Here is a 20,690-nt window from a genome sequence, read left to right as displayed (position 1 = left end):
GGGAATACCTAGGTATATATTTTTTAAATAAAGTTAATCAGTTTTACACTCTGGCGGGTCTCCCTTATTTTCCATATGCCCCATCTGTGATTGTATCTTATATTCAATAAGAGGTGAGTTGGAGGTCCCAGGATTGCTGCGAATGATGGATCCTCTGTTTAAAACAGACGCTATAGGGTTTATTTACTAAAGCTGGAGAGTCCAAAATCAGACTCCCTTCTGCATAGAAACCAATCAGCTTCTAACCTCAGCTTGTTCAATGAAGCTTTGGCAATGAAACCTGGAAGCTGATTGGTTTCTATGCAGAAGGGAGTCTGATTTTGGACTCTCCAGCTTTAGTAAATAAACCCCATTGAGTTGGTGAGTTCTATTGGTGTTGGTAGGGCGGTGATGGGTTATAACAGCACTTCTTGACAATTTTTAGCACAACACTAATAGCACTTTATGGCAGAGTGGATAATATCATTATGAAGGACTAAGAGACTTTTTTGATGTATGGACACTTTATTTATGCAATGTTTATAGATTTACAGTATATGCACAGATAATTGGTTATCTGTTCATTCATTTGTTCTGTAACAGGAGAGTGCAATATATCATAAAGTGTATAACTTAAATGTAAGTTTAGAATCTCCCTATGTTACTACTGTCCCTGACTGTGCACCTCTTTCCTTTTCTGTAAGGAGTTCATTAGTATTAAGGGGCCTGTGATATACTCTGGGAATAATTTGTTAATACTGTCACCCATAATCTCTTAGCAATATATCACCTCTATTGAAAAGATCATCTTTTTATGCTTGCCTTCATATTACTTCTCACATAGAGAGATACATCCTTATGGCAGAAGAACGAAGAAGAACCACACATTTCAGATTACCAGTGGTCATTGTTTTTGATGCCTGTTTTTAATGCCCCAGACCAGTCATTTCAAAAAAGATATTCTCCCAAGATTTTATGTACATTTAGCATATTTTATGCATATTACTTGTCTGTGGGGGCCTATTCACTAGAGTGGTTGTTGGGTGGTAATAACCCATGGTTGAGCTGTGCTTTTAACTCCCCTGAATCACTACCTCTTTAGCCACAGAGGCAGCGGCTGGGGGTATTTCCTGCACTGCAAAGCACACAGACTTTATAATCTGCTGCAGTTGCCAACACATAGTTAATGGTACCCCAAACACTAATCGCAAACACAGTGTGTTTGCCTGCACCAGATCGCATGGTACTGCAGTAGCATGCGATTTGGTGCAGTGCATATGCTACTTTATGTACTGTCAAGAGCAATATGCATGCCATTTAAATGAATGAGTCAATTACTGATATTGCGCTAATATACATACATGTAAATGAGCATGGGCATCACAAAAATATATAATTAACCAACAAACACAAATCAATAAATCATATATATACAAATGTGTTAGAATAGAAATCATCACATGCAAGTGAAAAAAGTGCTCAATAATGGGTAAAAAAGCAATCCAAAGAGACAGGAAGTGATGTCAGATACTGACAGGAAGTGATGTTAGGTACAGACAGGAAGTTCCATGTGGTATGAAGTAGAAAGGAGACATTGCTGGAAGTGGCAGCAGGGGAGCTGTTTCCTCCTGTGAAGTGTGGTGATCATATGATCATCACATTGCCTCCACTACCCTTCCTGATAGAATAGAGACATAAAAAGAATATTCTAGAAGTCACTGAGCTGCTTACAGGAGAGATTTTATATACTGAATAATTGGGATTATCTGAGGAGTGACTTAGAGTCTATGAGGTCTGGTTTGAGAATATGAATTCCAGCCTGGGTCTATGTTATAAAGCAGATGCTGACCTGTCTTACTAAGAGGTCAGCATATCTGGTAAGCATCCATCTCACTGGTGTTTGGTCGCGTTGGTGTTTATGGAAGCTAAAAGGAGGACCCTGAAACATTCACTTTAAAGGGGACTGTAACATCCACTTAGAGGGGTCTGCTACATTTTGGAAACAAGTGTGCACAGTATTGTTCCTTTTTGGATTGCTTTTTTTACTCATTATTGAGCACTTTTTTTACTTGTGATTATTTCTAACACATTTGTAAATATATGATTTATTGAATGGTATTTATTAGTTATATAATTTTTTGGCACCTATGCTCATTTGCGTGTGTGTATGTGTGTGTGTATATATATATATAAATTTGTGCAACACCAGTTATTGATTAGAGAGGATCTCCTCTTTTTGTGTTTGCAACTTTAGTTATTTATTACTTTGCATGCATTCGTGTGGTTTTTGTTTTATCATTTAGATGGACTGCACAATTGTACCACACGAGAACACAGACCCCTATTCTCTTTAGCCCCAGAGGCAGCAGCCAAGGGTATATACATGCTTCGGCAGGAGATATACTATCTGTTATCGATTGCGACCAATTCAAATGAATGGGGCAACTCCACAAATGCTCCAAAACCGCATGCCAGTGCAGGGTCCGTAGGGTTAAAGAAGGTGGTGAGGAGGTGATACTTTAACCCCTTGATCACTCTACTGCACAAGGTTGCAGGGTGCTTGTGCTCTCTCAACCTGCGTGCCCCTGGAGAGCAGAGGAGAGAGTGACACTGCTGACCACACATCTATCAGCACAATTGTATATCCTGCAGCTGTCAGCTTACCACTCTGTGGCTGGGCAAGGGATTTACTGTGAGGAACTTGAGAGAGCAGCAGCCACTGGGCAGAGTGTAGGATAGTATGCTGGAGAACGGTTACCTCCTGTGCAGCTCAGTGAGTGTTTCAGGCCCTGGGCTTTCAGCAAAACATGCCACTCAGTGTGCAGCCCGATGTGCTGTTTCCTCATATGTGAGCTCTATTCCAAGGGCACCATCCTTTTCTGGCGATGCTTGCTCCTAGGCTAGATACATTGAGGTGGAGTGCAGTTAGTATCCTGGCTTCCAAAAGCATGTTGCGCTTTGTGCTGCAGTTTGGAATTGTGGGCAGAATTGTGCCAAATCTGCCTACGATTCCTAATCGTCCAAGTGTGAACGGGACTTTAGGGCCAAGGAGCAAGATGTTATGTTACAGCAGCATCCATCTTGGGTTAAACCTTAGAGGAAAGGCCATGAACCTGGAAGTGTCTGAGATATTTAATATCTCTCCCAGCATGCAAACACACGGCTTCCAAGCCTGGTGATTGGGCAGTTTATTAAATATCCTTAACACAAAATATTAACTCTAGCACTCCCTGCTGAAGCAATGTCAACACGGTGTGTAACTGAGTTAAATCACTCCATGCTTAGAGGACACCAGTCGGTGCACAGCTAAATTGACTAAAGCTCTTTATTTGCCATCTTAAATGTGATGTCCCCAGCCCCAGCAGATTCAGAGCTGTCATTCAAGTGGCACTCTGTAGTATTATCCTTCACTTCTTCCTATAAAAGGTTGGTGAAGAGAGGGGCAGAAAGGTTTGGCCAATGCAGACAGTAATGAAGAGGGGAGAGGAGAGGCAGAGATGTTGGGCCAGTGCAGACAGTAATGAGAAGAGGGAGAGGACAGGTTGTGCCAATGCAGACAGTAATGAGGAGAGGTTGATCCAGTGCAGACAGTAATGAGGAAAGGCAGAGGATGCACTTGGGAATTGACATGGTCAGATGTACATTGCAAGTAAATGAAGAAAAAAACATAAAAAAAAATACAAAAAGGGGAAAACACTGTAAGCATTTGAAATACTTATATTTTCTGTGATTTTTACCTGCATACTTTACATTGATGACAGGGTCTTTTTAAAAATGTGAAAAAGTGGCAAAACATTTTAAATAAAAAGTAGATGGCATCAAAACAACAACTCCAATGAGGCACTACAACCATAGACTTTTGTAGAGTTGGAACTCCATTTAAACCTTTCTTTGGTTTTAGATAGAGAGGGAAAGGATTGGAACTCCATGTATGGTTTTACTGCTGTCTGCACCCTCATTAGGAAATGTCTTTAGTTTCATGATAAATCAAGGAAGGCCTCCAAAATGAGGCACAGAAAGCAATGACCCTGATTTATTTATTTCAGGTACTTGTATATCGTCGTCAATTTACGCAGTGCTATATATATATATATATATATAGTGCATTCACATCAGTCCTTAACCCTCAAGGGGTGTACAATCTAAAGTCCCTAACTCCCATTCATACATACACATACTAGGGCCAAATTAGACAGGATCCAAATCACCTACCAGCATGTCTTTGGAGTGTGGAAGGAAACCGGAGTACCCGAAGGAAACCCACCCAGGCACAGGGAGAACATACAAACTCCAGGCAGGTGGTGCCGTGGTTGGGATTCGAACCAATGACCGTAGTACTGCCAGGCGGAAGTGCTAACCATTTAGCCACTGTGCTGCCCACACTAACCCTGACCAATTTTACTTAAAAAAAATAAAAAAATAAAAATAAAAAAATATATATATATTTTATTGCTTCTGTGTCCGCAATAGAGGGATTTCCCAAACCTTTCTGTGTATGAAAACAGTTCCTGGAATATGAAGTGCGATAGAAATCAACCCAAAAGGAAGGCACACAGCAATTCAATTCTGATGGAGATTCTAAACATTACCTACTCAAAATAAAATATATTCTACTTTAACCATATCTACAGGAAAAAAGCAAACAGGAAAAAGTACTAATAAAATGCATATCTTTTAATGTACAGTATGTGGAAAGCTCTGTTTTGTAAGACACAAATTGATTTCATTACTGTCATCTGGAAAGTTTTGTGTTAGCGGTCTATTTATTAAACAAAATTGGATGAATGTGACAAGTATTTTCCCATCCTTCACGAATTCTGATAGTATTTTTCTTAATACAGGGATTTCCTATGATCGCCATCTTCATCTAGTGGTCATAATGCAGTATATTTTCTGATTGCGGTATTTTAGGATAAATATCACATTATGGTCACTAGATGAAGCTGACAGTTTATCTTTGTGAAGAAGGGGCAAATACTTGTCACAATCATTCAAATTGTTTTTATAAATAGACACCTGCGTGTCCACTTTTAAAGTAGTAAACATGATCATTTTCATGTTAAGTAATTCTCCATATTTTCAGATTTGCAGCTTTCGTTAAAATAATACTTGATGATCCTGCTTGTTTAGACACTTCCTGTTATAGGCTTACAACGCTCTGTCCTGTCCCATAGTCATGCTCATGTGTTGTCACTTTGTCATAAAAGGTTCCTGTGCAGATTGCTTCCTTCAAAACCCATTACACAGGAATGCTGCACTGATGTCACCATCGGGAAGTCAGTCCTGAGAAATTATCTCCTCTGTCGTATTCAGAAGGTAGTACCGCTTGATGAATGTGACTCATTTTACTGAATGGGGGTGCTCCACAATTGCATGCATTGCACATGGTCGTGGAACACTAGTGCAGGGTTTACGGGATTAAAACAGACAGTGAAGAGGCAGTACAATGCCTTCTCACCACCTGTCAAATGCCCTCTGAATAGCTATATAAATGCAGGTTGCTCTTCAGAGAGCAACACTAGTGAAAACTAGCCCAAAATGTTAGGGTCTGCATCTACTTTAAATAATTGTGTCCTCACTCACATATACAGTAAATGGAAGAAGGATATTTCTTGTTGCCTATAGTGACCATTGAAACATTTTGTTTCCTCCTATCGCAGTATGGGAAATAAAAAAAAAAAGAACATAATTTGTTTCTGTGTATGTTACTTTGTTCTGTGCATGAGGTTCATGGCAGTGTATAGGTTGTGTGCTAACTATTATTTATTACATTGTCTCAGGAAGGATCTGGTGAATGGTGGACTTTATATTCTGAAGTTGAAACTGAAGGAAGTGAAGTGTGTGGAATCAGATCCCCAACCTCCCATGAAATATTATTGGATCTGTTCTTTGCAGAGCCATATGGTAAGTGAAAATGATTTGTCCAAAAGAAATTCATACATTTCCTCGTAAAGTGATATTATGTCTGCTATACCATTCACAATATGTTTCCCCAGAGACAATATGCTGGCGATACTCCAACAGTCTCTATTTCCACACAAAGATATTTCCTGGTCTTTGCTTACATTACCCATACAGTGAGCAGACTCTATCCCTTCTTTCTATAGGACTGATAGGACTTACAAAACATTGCAAAGACTGAAAGATGACAAATGTTGCCTTCAGTTGTTTTCTACACACATGAAAGGTCTCAGCCTATTTTAGAATGAGATGTGAAACTTGGTCTAAAACAAGCAAGGAGTTTTGTACAATTTATTCCATGCATTTGTGTATGGTGTATTCCTTTATCTGCTTGCTGCAGTTTATTTGTACTTTACTGTGTGGGGAATCTTCCATAGGAATAATTGGCAGAGCACATGAAATGCATTGGCTTCTTTATTGGCCGATAGGAGTGTATATAGGTAGAACCAGGGGCGGACTGACAACTCATGGGGCCCCCGGGCAATAGGGGATCATGGGGCCCCTATGTCCTTCCCCAAACTCAAAAAAGCCTATGAAAAAGGTACCAGGGGCATCTCATGGGGCCCCCTACTGACCCCGGGCCCTCGGGCAGTGCCCGAGTTTCCAAATGGTCAGTCCGCCCCTGGGTAGAACTGGAAAGGCAAGTTCCATCACTACCAGAAAATGACATTTTAACCATTCAGAATGGCCCAGCATTCGGCCATAGTCAGAGCAATGAGAGCTCCTGCAGATACATACAGACAATCATAGATACCTGCAATCTATAACTGTTAGCAGCTTTCTTTTTTGTTTTATTGAAGTGGCTGTAAATCCTCACATATACCCAGTGAGGGGGCTATCTTCAGGTGATACGCAAAAGCATCCTCTTATGTAGGAGGATGAAACACATCCTCCTACACATGTTGTACGTGTTTATCGGCAGTTTTCTCTTCTCTACATCTGTTCAAAGTGCTGAATTTATTGTCTGAGAGTTCAGAGAAAAGAGGCAGAAAGCTGAAATTACACATTGCAGAGCTCAGTGAGATTTTTCTCTTGGTGTCAGTGATTCAGGTTGGAGGAAGGAGGCAGCAAAGAAATTACACTTGGTGCTCTTAATTGAGACACTTAGTCTAGGTTCACGCATCAGTGTTTTCCACAGCGTTTTGCCGAAACGCACTGTAATCCATTTAACATGATTTCCTATGGGACACGTTCACATCTCCGCGTTTTCACCCAGTGCGTTTCTTGGAAAGGGTCAGGGACTTTTTTAAATGCAAAAAGTTGCTTTTTTGGTTCTATAGACTTCAATGGAGACGCTGCAGAAAAGCATGTAGTGTGTTTTTGACACGTTTTTCGTTTTAATCTGCCTAGCGACAAGAAAAAAGAAAATGCGTCAAAAATGTATGTGCAAAAATGCAAAACGCACTGCAGAAATGGATCAAACGCAAATTGCATAGGTTTAAACCTAGCCTTACACAGTATAGAGGGATATGCTTTGCTCATATTTCTTGTTTGAGGTTTACAACCGCTTTAGGTGAAAGAATCACTTAAAGTGTTGTAGTGATGTGCCTCCTTTTTTTTTAATCGCTTTCTTTGCTTTTCCTTGACTCCTTTTTATCTCCATTCTGCACAACCTGCTGAGCTCCCACAATCCAGGGCTCCCTTCATCTACTGGATGAGCCCAAGGGATAGAAACTAAATACTATAGTCATCCTCCTGGTGAGAGGTGTTTTCAGGGAACCACAAGTATTTGTTCTAAAATGTGTTACACTGTGGGGTTGATTTTACTAAAACTGGAGAGTGAAATAGTCTGCTACAGATCTGCATAGAAACCAATCAGCTTCCAGTTTTTTTGTCAAAGCTTAATTGAACAAGCTGAAGTTAGAAGCTGATTGGCTACCATGCAGAGCTGCACTAGATTTTGCACTCTCCAGTTTTAGTAAATCAACCCCTGTTTGTTTTGCATGTGAACTTTTCTGATACTCTACACTGTATTGTGATTCCAGCCAGTGGTCAAGTGTGGAAACTATTCCTAATCATTCCTGTTACTGAGATGGCTTCATTGACTTTTATTCTCTGTATTGTCAAATCTCTCTGTGTTCAGTTGGCGTTTTCTTGACCATTTGATCATTTGGCTGATAACATCACATAGCAGGGCTATTTCAATTGTTAAGGATGCGGCTCGAAAAGCAGTGTTTTGCAACATTTGTGTTACTGAGCTGATATATGCTACATCAGTTTGCTGTCTGTTATAATTGCTCTTTGTAAAGAAATATATTAGGTTCCATGCACAATAGTGTTTTTTTTTTTTTTTTTTTTTTTTTTTTAAGCTCCTACAATCTTTATCATTTTTTTCTGCTCCTAGAAGCAAAATAGTGTTATCCTATGTGTCCATGCACACTAGGCTATTAGCCTTTTTTGCGCTTCAGCATCTAGGAGCAGAAGTAAAATTTGTTTTTGGAGCATTTTTCTAGCAGAAAAAAACACAAATCGCTACTAAAAAACGCTATTACCATTATTATTATTTTTTTTTTATCCAGCTTTTTTTTTTTCATTAAAATAACAAACATGCTATACTTACCTACTCTGTGCAATGGTTTTGCACAGAGCAGCGCCAATCCTGTTCTTCTCGAGTCACCCTGGCTCTCCTGGCCCCTCCCCCCTGCTGAGTGCCCCAAGAGCAAGCTGACTGCTCTGGGGGGGTACTTGTGCATGCTCACGCCTTGTATGTTCATAAGATATACCAAGCAAGGCTTGGCCCTGTCCTTGTTCCCTCCTAGTTGGTTGTGATTTACAGCAACAGGAGCCAATGGCTCCTGCTGCTTTGTCTCAGCCAATGAGGAGATAGAGACCTGGGAGAGCCGAGGCACCTGTGTACAACGCTGAATCGCGATCAGGCTCAGGTAAGTATTGGGGAGGCTGTGGGGTGAGCTGCACACTGAAAGTTTTTTACCTTCATGCATAGAATGCATGAAGGTAGAAAACCTTCAGCCTTTAGAAGCACATTAAAATAATGCCCACCTCTGTGGTTGATACCTTCTTTTTTTTTTTTATCTTACCATTTATTTTCCCAATCTATGTCAATGGGGTTTATTTATAAATGTTTCCACACAGGATTTACACATCTATCACCCAAAATCCTTACCCTTTTGTAACCAGATCAAGCATAAAAATGTGTGAATTCTGGGTAAAAATTGTATGAATCTTATGTGAAGCATTTATAAACAGACTCCGACAGTGTTTCTGTAAAAAGTGGTAGCTTTAAATATATACATTTTTTAAATATATAAAAATCAAATCATTTTTATATTTAAAAAAGGGTTAATTGTATGCATAGAATGAATGACACTTCTGCGATGTGTGTACACAATGTTGGTGAGTATTTCTGACATATTTAGATGTTTGAATGGAATGTTTGTGATTTCCATGGAAATCTTCACTTTTTATGAAAGGTATGTAGCGCTTGAACCATAGTATACTATTTACAAAAAAACTTTACCTTTTACATTAAAAAAATGCTCATAATGAACCTGTATTTTTTTTTTTTTGCTGTTTGTTGGCTAGCAGGCACCCTCTTTTTATACTGACCTTCCACATACTTTGCTGCTGTCTTTTTTCCCAGGTATAATAGAAAGCATACTCTTTCCATTGCCATGGCCCACCAGGTCTGAGCACTCCTGTGAAAGCAAAAACACCTCCTGTGCTCAGGGAGCACTGCTGTCACTTGGGGGCTGGGTTTAGGGCTTTTAGTGCCACACATATATATCTCACCCTCCTAGATAAGTGCTAGGATTAGTTGGATTTAGATTAGGCAAATTTGCCTTGTCTCACTGCATGTGATTGTTTAGGTCTGCTCAGTGTTTCAGCTGCTGCTTGCTTGTTTCCTCTGCTTTCTAGAAAACAGTAGAATCCTCTGGAACATAGGTGTGGAGCAATGCAAATAGAAGTATGAATATTTGTACAGTCCTGGCCAATCCTTGGAGGGTAGCCCTGAAGGCTGCTAGGAGTCTGTAAAAAATTTCTGGGAAACTGGGAGTTTCTGGGTCTTTGCCTATGAAGGGGAACTCCAGCCATGAGGGCATGTTGCCCTCTGGGTAGCTCTGCCATGTTCTTGCTGTTTGTGAGGCTTTAGGTGGACTATCTGAGGGCCTGGATGTGGAAGCTACATAGAGCTGACTGAGGGGTTGTCATCTAAAGCACTAGTCTGGTATCACAGGAGAAAGGTGTTGCATGGTTGTTGGAAGGAGGCAACCAACTTTTCCTGGACATTTGTGAGTACACACTGCTGTGAGAAATCTTAGAGACTTTGGGGCTGCTGCCACCCCTCTTGTGCTAGAAAATAAACTGTGTGTTTGTCTGAAGGGGACATTGGCTGGTATCCTAAGGAGCTCAGTCTATCTAATTCTATGTGAAGGGACTCTGCTCTGGTTTTGAGAAAGTAAAGTGGCTTTTAACTGCTTCCACTACAAAGTCAAGTCCACAGTTTGCTATTGCTATTGCTTCACTTTTCAGATAGTTTATTGTCTACAACCTGTACATAGTTTTCTTTTTTGGAATATCCCACTCAATTCCCACAACCCTATCCCAGTTACTCAAAAAATAAAAACAAAAAGAACATCCCTTAGACAGCGTATTGAACCAAAGAGTGACTGTGAATGTATGCCTGCCTGCAGGGCAATCTACCGGGAAAAGATACACTTACTTGCCACTTTATTAGGTACACCTGTTCAATTGCTTGGTACCACAGATTGCTAATCAGCTAATCACATGGCAGAAATTCAGTGCATTTATGCATCTAGATGTGGTGAAGACAACTTACTGAAGTTCAAACCCAGCATCAGGATGGGGAAGAAAGGGGATTTAAGTGGCTTTGAACATGGCAAAGTTGTTGGTGCCAGGTAGGCTGGTCTGAGTATTTCAAAAACTGCTTATCTACTGGGATTTTCATGCACAATCATCTCTAGGGTTTACAGGGAGTGGTCTGAAAAAGAGAAAATATCCAGTGAGCGGCAATTGTGTGGATGAAAATGCCTTGTTGATGTCAGAGGTCAGATGAGCATGGGCAGACTGATTGCTGCAACATTCAGATGGTGAGGTCATAATTTCACGTGAACAACATGAAAGCATGGATCCATCCTGTCTTGTATTAACAGTTCAGGCTGGTGGTAGTGTAAGGGTGTGGGGGATATTTTCTTGGCACTAGCAAGGTGTACCGTGTGTGTATATGTGTATATATATGTGTGTGTATGTATGTGTATATATATATGTATGTACCTGTATCTATGTGTGTGTGTGTGTGTGTGTGTGTGTATGTGTGTGTATATGTATATGTGTGTGTGTGTATATATGTAAATATGTGTGTATGTGTGTGTATATGTATATGTGTGTGTGTGTGTGTGTGTGTGTGTATATATATATATATATATATGTGCCACCCTCTGCGAAGCAGCTGAATGGTTTTGTGATTTCTCTGCACACCTGAAAATGACCCATTTGACTCGTTCACCCAGCACTTACCAACATATCTTGAGGATTTTCAAATAATTAATTAGACCAAGAACAGCTTAACGGCTTTAGCTCCACCCTATATCAGAATTACTGCTAAGGGGCGGACTCCCTGCGCAAAATCACGTATATATACACGATTCGCGCTCCTGCCGTGATCGTCGGTCGGGCTTACACGTGCATGCCGACCTGGTGGTTCTGTGATTCAGTGCCCAACCGATCATTCTGCAGATTCAGGCTAATGATGTTCATCCTGGATCGCCTGATTGATCCCTGCCCTATCACAGATCTTCCTGTTCCTTGTGTTTTACATTTAGACAGGTACAAGAAATGATGCAATCTTCTCTCCCTGGGCTCATTCCATTCCAGAGAGAGAAGAAAGCAGATCCACGTGAGTCAAAAGACACACACACACACAATTGCCCCCCAGTTAACCCTTTCACTACCCTGTCACCAGTGTCATCAGTACAGCATACAGATTTTTTTTTTCTTCTTATTGATCACTGTATCTGCGTCACAGACGACTACAGATAGCGTCAGATCGCCACTACATCAGTCATCACATTTAACCCTTTGATTGCCAGGAACACGCTCACATACACAATAAACCTCCATTGCTAGTATAGTGTCTGAACGAATCAATATCTTTGATCAGATCAGAACTATACCAGTGTTCACAATAGTATAGTGTTCCCAAAAATGCAGTGTTAGCAGGATCAGCCCTGGCACCTACCATCACCTGCGTTTAGCCCCTAAGCTTACTCTTACTCCCTATTCTCCCAGCAAGTGCAGTGTCAGTAGATCTGTCACTTGATACATTGCACACAAAACCGCAGTGTTAGCAGAATCAGGCCTGATCTCTGCTAGCACTTGCAGGTAAATTTTTCTGTAGCAATCCCTGACAGCCAGGTGCTCTTTTTCCTGTGAGACACACTAGGTACCTATAAATTTAGTGGCCAAAATGTCCAACAAAAGGTACACATGCAGCTACTGTGAAGAGCCCTACAGGATTCTGACCATGTCAGGTGAGAGCAAAGGGGAAGCCTCACTGACAGAATGAGGCTCAGAATATGAACCTGTAGACAGCAGCGGCACCCTGACAGCTCAGATAATGGAGTAGAGGTCCCTGCTAAGGTCAGGCGTACCCAACCCTGTTCCCAGGTTGCTGAGGTGGTACAATTACATGATGATTCTCATATGCAGCAGAGTGCCAGTACTAGTGCCGCTCAACCTTTTGGTGAACTGGAGAGCACCAGCGGCCTAGTACATCTTGGTCTTATACATACCAGCACTGCAGTATCACCTGGTGACGTGGCAAATCCTATAAGTGCAGTACACGCTGGTGTGGTGGCTAGCACAAGTAATATTCTGCAGCCACCAAGAATTTGCACACAGACCTGTCATGGTGTCCTTCCGGATGTGCTTGCAAATCCTGATTGACAGCCCACAAGTTCTGCAGCACCTGTACTGCCCCCATTCACTGCCCAACCTGGTATTCAGGTGGTAACAGCAAATTTAACTACTCTCCTTTATTTATTTATTTATTTATTTTTTTGGAGCTGTGTTTCACGGAAGATCTGTCTGCATTGATTGTGGATCAAAGAAATTTATATGCACAACAATTTATTGCCGCCAACCCAGATTCAAACCTTTCCAGACCATTTGCATGGAAACCTATTATGGTTTCTGCATTAAAAGTTTTTTAGGCCTAACCCGCAATATGGGCATTACTAAAAAAAATGAATTGGCGTTGTATTGATCCACTGACCCGGTTCATCATATGCAGCGTGTTCTCTGCTGCCATGGCCAGGCATAGATATGAGAATATAATGCAATTTATGCATTTCAATGTCCATACACTCTGTCGTCCTCGGGGTGACCCTGCATTTGACTGGCTCCACAAAATTCGTCCCTTTGTAAATCATCTTAACCACAAATTTGGAGATATTTACACTCCCAAGCAAAACATCTGTGTTGATGAGTCCCTCATTAGTTATTCTAGCCGCCTTGCATTCAAACAATTTCTCCCCAGCAAGCGTGCCAGATATGGGGTCAAGATGTATAAGACCTGTGAGAGGACAACCGGCTATACATGTAATTTTCAGATTTACGAGGGAAAAGATAGTCACGTGGAGTCCCCCAGATGCCCAGACCACATGGGGAGCAGTGGCAAAATAGTTTGGGACTTGGTGTCATCCTTTTTCCATATGGGGTACCACTTATATGTGGACAATTTTTATACAAGCGTGCCACTATTTAGACATTTATACAATCTTGGAATAGGCGCATGTGGCACTGTGCAAGCTAATCGCCAGGACTTCCCCCAACAGCTTGTAAATACCTGTCTTAGGGTGAAAAAGTCTGCTTGAGAAATGATGAATTGCTCGCACTGGAGTGGAAGGCCAAACGGGAAGTTTTTGTCCTGTCTTCCATTCACGCAGACATGACCATCCAAATTTCCACAGCAGCTGGTGTTGTTGGGAAGCCCCTCTGTGTCCATGACTATAACCTTAGCATGGGAGGGGTGGACTTCAATGACAAGAGGATGAATCTGTACTTAGTTTCCCAAAAAGCCAGACACTGGTACAAAAAAGTATCTTTATTTCAATTGGCTCTATATAATGCTTTTGTGCTTTACAAAGCAACTGGACAAAGTGGATCCTGCCTAAAATTCCAGGAAGAGATCATCACGGCTCTTTTGTATCCAGAAGTTGCTATGGCCCAAACCCCCAACACAGATGCAGTGAGCCGGCTGCATGAGAGTCATTTACCCGATGCCATTCCTGGTACCCCAACCCAAAAGGCACCAAAAAAAATGTCTGTAGCAGACACAGAAAAAAAAAACATTTTATGTGTGCCCATCATTATAAGTGGGTGGATGCAGGACGGTATATTCTATTGGTGGGCATACCACACCCTTTTTCTGGCAGAGATTTCTTCTCTTTTTTTAATTCAGCCCACAGCTGCAAAAAAAAAATATATATAGCATATATACCCAACAAGGACCAGCAACGTACAGGTACATCAGTGGACTTTGAGTGGTTCTACTAGGATTATGCCTGGCTAATTCGCTGCAGTACTTCTTTTACAAGCAGTTGGAAAAGATGCCCCCCCCCACACTGTTTTTCACGGCTTTCTCGGGCAGTCCCATGCCTTCGGGCTAACGTGAGACAGCATCTGGTGTTTCTGCCAGCTGACCATAGAGCTGATTGGAGACCGGAATGGCGACAATCCTCTCTATTGTCCAGAAACTAGAAAGCTACAATTTCATCATTTTAAATTGAAGAAGGGTCTGATCACACCAGTCTTGGGGAGATCAGATAATATAAGGGCAGAGGAGATATCTAGTCTAATAGACCCCAGATTTCTCAGAAAAGAGTACCTGTCAATGTTTATTGCTGTCACAAGGGATATTTAAATTCCCTGTGATAACAATAACAGTGATTAAAAAAAAATTAAAGGGACAGTAATAATAATAATAATAAAAAAATTAAGCATCCTCGCCCCCCCCTTGCGTGTGCAAGCGTGGACCCCGTGTCGGTAATTAAACAGCAGTTGCACCAAGCAAGTGAAGTATCACCACAAATGTCAGATCAAGGGCAGTAATTCTAGCACTAGACCTCCTGTGTAAATCTAAAATGGTAGCATGTAAAGTCTTTTAAAGCATCACCGGTGGATATTAAAAATGTATGCAGTTTGCCACCATTGCATGGGGCGTGCGCAGTTTTAAAGCATGTCATGTTTGGTATCTATTTACTCGACATACCATCTATATTTTACGAAACAATTGGCCAATATATTGTGTTTTTGTGCATTAAAAGTAAAAAAAAATGGTGTATTTCTTTTTTTTTTCTTTTTTTTTTAATTTGCGTTTGAAAAAAATCACTGTGCAAGTACTATGTGACTTAAACAATTGCAGCTTCCACCATTTTATTCACTAGGGTGTCTGTTTTAAAAAATATATGATGTTTGGGGGTTCAAAGTAATTTCCTAGCAAAAATTACTGTTTATATTTTCATATGAACACAATGGCCCTGATTCACTATTGGGCGTGGGCGCATATTTATGTGCTTAAGCCCAATTTTCATGGGCGTCCGTCATTTTTTACCCTGCAACCTAATTCACTATTGAGCAGAGCCCATAAGCAGATGCCCAATCTAATTCACAAAAAGACACACACCCGGAATCAGACTCACAAAAGCAGACTTGCTAAGAAGCACGTCTAACACCATGAAAAATCACTGCAGAGACATGTTCACTTAGAAATTTGCTTTGCCAAATATCAGGACTTCACTTTAAACAATATCTGCTATTTCCAAAAAAATTAAGAATGTGTTAAAAATCGTCTTTTTCAAGGAAATCGACACAGTAAAAATCTAGAAGCCCGTGCAGTGTCTTTGGCAGATACAACTGAGCATGTGCAGAACACATTTTAGACTTCTGCCATGGGCATTTGCTTTTTAGCCACTGACTAATAGTGAATCTTACTGTGGATTCCTCTGACAGCCGGCACTCGCTCGCGTCTATTGTGTTTAATAAACAGCACTCGGCATATCTTCATGTAATCTAACTAGATTTCCTTAGTTCTAGTGATTCTATTTTTGTTTCTTATCCTTTATAATTATTTCTGTAATGATTTTACTTATTTCAAAGGTCTAGATAATATTTATTTTGACAGCTGAATGTAAAAATAAAGGTCCACAATAAAAAAAAAAAAAAAACAGCGTGGGTCCCCCTCTCATCCTTACCAAGCCCTTCAGGTCTGGTATGGATATTAAGGGGGAACTCCACGCTGAAATTTAAAAAAAAAAACAGCGTGGGTCCCCCTCAATATCCATACCAGACCCTTATCCGAGCATGCAGCCCGGCAGGTCAGGAAAGGGGGGGGACGAGCGAGCGCCCCCCCCTCCTGAACCATACCAGGCCACATGCCCTCAACATGGGGGGGGTGCTTTGAGGCAGGGGGGGGCTCCCCCCCTCCCAAAGCACCTTGTCCCCATGTTGATGAGGACAAGGGCCTCTTCCCCACAACCCTGGCCGGTGGTTGTGGGGGTCTGCGGGCGGGGGGCTTATCAGAATCTGGAAGCCCCCTTTAACAAGGGGGCCCCCAGATCCCGGCCCCCCCCCCCACGTGAAGGAGTCTGCAGTACATGCTCCCGCAGACTCCTTCACAAAAAAAAAAAAGTGTGGTGTAAAAAAAACACAGTACAGGGTCTTTGACAAGTCCTTTATTAAAACAATGTCCCCCGAAGTAGATCCAACGTCAATCACGGCGGCGGCGGCAGGGACCCGAAAAAAGAAAAAAAAAAAAGGTTCCGCTCCCGTCGGAGGCTTCCAGCCTTGTGAAGAAGAGGCTAGCTGACAGTTCTTATATAGGTATGGGGCGGGACCAGCCGGGCACATCATCCCCGCCCCTTACCTATTTGAGAAATGTCACCCTGTCTCTCCACTGAGGCTAACTAGCTGAATGCAGGAGACAGTCTGACATTTCTTATATAGGTATGGGGCGGGGCCAGCCGGGAACAGCAAGCATGTGACATGGGGCGGGTCACTCGGATGATGTCCCCGGCTGGCCCCGCCCCATACCTATTTAAGAAATGTCATCTAGCCTTTTCTTCACAAGGCTGGAAGCCTCGGACGGGAGCGGAACCTTTTTTTTTTTTTTTGGGTCCCTGCCGCCGTCGCCGTGATTGACGTTGGATCTACTTCGGGGGACATTATTTTAATAAAGGACTTGTCAAAGACCCTGTACTGTGTTTTTTTTACACCACACTTTTTTTTTTGTGAAGGAGTCTGCGGGAGCATGTACCGCAGACTCCTTCACGTGGGGGGGGGGGCGGGATCTGGGGGCCCCCTTGTTAAAGGGGGCTTCCAGATTCTGATAAGCCCCCCGCCCGCAGACCCCCACAACCACCGGCCAGGGTTGTGGGGAAGAGGCCCTTGTCCTCATCAACATGGGGACAAGGTGCTTTGGGGGGGAGCCCCCCTGCCCCAAAGCACCCCCCATATTGAGGGCATGTGGCCTGGTATGGTTCAGGAGGGGGGGCGCTCGCTCGTCCCCCCCCCTTTCCTGACCTGCCAGGCTGCATGCTCGGATAAGGGTCTGGTATGGATATTGAGGGGGACCCACGCTGTTTTTTTTAAAAAATTTCAGCGTGGAGTTCCCCCTTAATATCCATACCAGATCCGAAGGGCTTGGTACAGATCGGAGGGGGGACCCACGCTTTCTTTTTATTATTTCTGCAATAAAGGGAATTATTTTAAATTAAGCTGTCAGTGGGGAACCCCGCTGACAGTTGAAACATTAACACATGGCTGTCGCTCCTACAATCCCGCATGAGTTATGTTATCAACTCCTGCGGCGTTTTAGTAGTGAAAACCAATGCAGCGCTCATGTTTCAGCTGTCAGCGGAGTTCCCCACTGACAGTTGAATGTCAAAGTATTGCAGGGAATTATAAACAGTTTTTTAAATAACCGGCGTGGGGTCCCCCCTCCCATCCATACTAAGCCCTTCGGGTCTGGTATGGATATTAAGGGGGAACTCCACGCTGAAATTCAAAAAAAAAAACAGCGTGGGTCCCCCTCAATATCCATACCAGACCCTTATCCGAGCATGCAGCCCGGCAGGTCAGGAAAGGGGGGGGGACGAGCGAGTGACCCGCCCCATGCCACATGCTTGCTGTTCCCGGCTGGCCCCGCCCCATACCTATATAAGAAATGTCAGACTGTCTCCTGCATTCAGCTAGTTAGCCTCAGTGGAGAGACAGGGTGACATTTCTCAAATAGGTAAGGGGCGGGGATGATGTGCCCGGCTGGCCCCGCCCCATACGTATATAAGAACTGTCAGCTAGCCTCTTCTTCACAAGGCTGGAAGCCTCGGACGGGAGCGGAACCTTTTTTTTTTTTTTTTTTTTCTTCGGGTCCCTGCCGCCACCGTGATTGACGTTGGATCTACTTCGGGGGACATTGTTTTAATAAAGGACTTGTCAAAGACCCTGTACTGTGTTTTTTTTACACCACACTTAGTTTTTTTGTGAATGAGTCTGCTGGACCATGTACCGCAGACTCGTTCACGTAGGGGGGGGTGGGCCGGGATCTGGGGGCCCCCTTGTTAAAGGGGGCTTCCAGATTCTGATAAGCCCCCCTGCCCGCAGACCCCCACAACCACCGGCCAGGGTTGTGGGGAAGAGGCCCTTGTCCTCATCAACATGGGGACAAGGTGCTTTGGGGGGGGAGCCCCCCCTGCCCCAAAGCACCCCCCCATGTTGAGGGCATGTGGCCTGGTATGGTTCAGGAGGGGGGGGGCGCTCGTCCCCCCCCTTTCCTGACCTGCCGGGCTGCATGCTCGGATAAGGGTCTGGTATGGATATTGAGGGGGACCCACGCTGTTTTTTTTTTATTTCAGTGTGGAGTTCCCCCTTAATATCCATACCAGACCTGAAGGGCTTGGTAAGGATGAGAGGGGGGACCCACGCTGTTTTTTTATTTTTTATTTAATTCACGGAAATAATTTGAAATTCAGCTGTCAGTGGGAAACCCCGATGACAGCTGAAACATTCCTTCTGTACCTGCAGAGAGCTCCGCTATTATATTTGACATTAAAAAGTATAAAAGGTTGCAACATTGTATCTATTTGTATCCATTCCGGATATAGATGTTTTTATTCGGATACAAATAGATACAATGTTGCAACCTTTATACTTTTTAATGTCAAATATAATAGCGCAGCTCTCTGCAGGGACAGAAGTAATTACTTTGCTATTATATTTGCAGGCCGTAGATGGGGCGAAAATCGAACAATTTTTTTTACCATTGGTGGTAACGTCGGCCCATTGAACAACTGATATTTTTTTTTTTTTTTAAATGGTCAGTTTTCGCCCCATCTATGGCCTGCATTTTTCTTTTTCTTATTCTTTTTTTTTTATTCTTTTTCTTGCAGGTCATGGCTCATGTGCAGATTTTTTATTTGTTAAAAGATCAGCCAATTTGCCGATCATTGCAGCTAAAATCGGCTGATCTGCAAAATCGGCCAATTTATATCTAGTTACACTGACCTTGCCCAGGGACCTAAGATTGATTCACAGCACAGAAATACAGGCTGGATTAGCAATGTAGCTCCGTGGATTAGTGGTTAGCACTACTGCCTCACAACTCTAGGGTTGTCGGTTTGAATCCCAACCACGGCAAGGAAGTAGCATGATCTCTGTGTGTGGCTGTCTTCAAATAGATGTTCTGGCAACATCTTTGCTTTCTGTCTAAATGATCCCTAAAATGTGAATTAGAATGAGGCCTTGTCTGTTGAAACACCTTCAAAGCTGCACCTTATGTGAATGTCATACAATGGGGTAAGATAAGGGCCTGGAGCACTAATAGATTTGATAATGATGGTTTACACTCAACCCACTTTTGTGAAGGATTTGGCAAGCAAAGAGGTGACAGAGAGAGAGAAGAGCGAGCCAGTGAGACGAAGAAGAGTGAGCGAGAAAAACATACTGAAGAGTGATAAAGAGAGACATACAGAAGAGTGAGCGAGAGAGAAGAGCGAGCCAGTGAGACAAAGAAGAGTGAGCGAGAGAGAAAAGACTTGGTTGGTGAATCCACACATCAAACTTGTCACAAATACTGGTATGGATTTTTCCACCAAATACAAAGCAGACCCATATCCCAGCAGGCAGGTACCGCACGCCTTCAAAGATTTATTTCCTTTGTTGATTTTCCTGCTTCGTTCACACTATATGCAATTGAAAATTACTGTTTAAGTTGCCAATTTTACTAACTAGTTGTGTTTTCAATTGTGTGTAGCATTGCAATTTCTATTTGAGTCTAGATGTTAAATTGCTAATAAATGGCCAAAATCTTCAAATACCTTTGAACTCTCACTGCAACAAATGGCGTACGTTAATACACTCACATTCACATTCATTATATCCAATATCAGGTACCATGTCAATTCACAAATCGCACCTGAAATTGCACACCCTGGATGCGACTTGTCATGCAATTGGCATGGCCAGCAACTTGCCCTTTGCATGGCAAATTGCACACAATGTTACTGGGGGCTAACACCACTGTCACATCTAATCCGATGCGGCAATTGCCCAACTACTCAGGCTGTGTTTGGAAGTGGGCTGGAAACGTTTGCATATTTTTGGCCTTGTAAAGTGTGTTTGTGTGTTATTGCACAATGATTGTGTTTTTTCTCTTTGCATTGAAAGCCTCACACATGTCAATCATTTTGTTTAAAATCTGCTCTTGTTTTAATTTT

The 20,690-nt window shown here is 42.4% G+C and overlaps 1 protein-coding gene across 1 annotated transcript in view; it reads left to right on the top strand.

Moving 5' to 3' along the window:
- Nucleotides 1-20,690, top strand: part of LOC149451494 (protein unc-13 homolog B-like) — a 189,968-nt gene that overhangs the window by 25,606 nt on the left and 143,672 nt on the right. The window contains exon 5 of the mRNA XM_089690608.1: nucleotides 5,760-5,887. Coding sequence (XP_089546734.1) covers nucleotides 5,760-5,887 — 128 coding nt within the window. The remainder of the gene's footprint in view (nucleotides 1-5,759; nucleotides 5,888-20,690) is intronic.

The sequence above is a fragment of the Staurois parvus genome, unplaced genomic scaffold (genome assembly GCF_062004578.1).
Source record: "Staurois parvus isolate SC_StPar_1 unplaced genomic scaffold, SC_StPar_1.0 ptg000536l, whole genome shotgun sequence".
NCBI classification, from domain to species: Eukaryota; Metazoa; Chordata; class Amphibia; order Anura; family Ranidae; genus Staurois; species Staurois parvus.
Note: the sequence above shows the minus strand (reverse complement) of the source record. Positions and strands in the feature narration are given on the sequence as shown.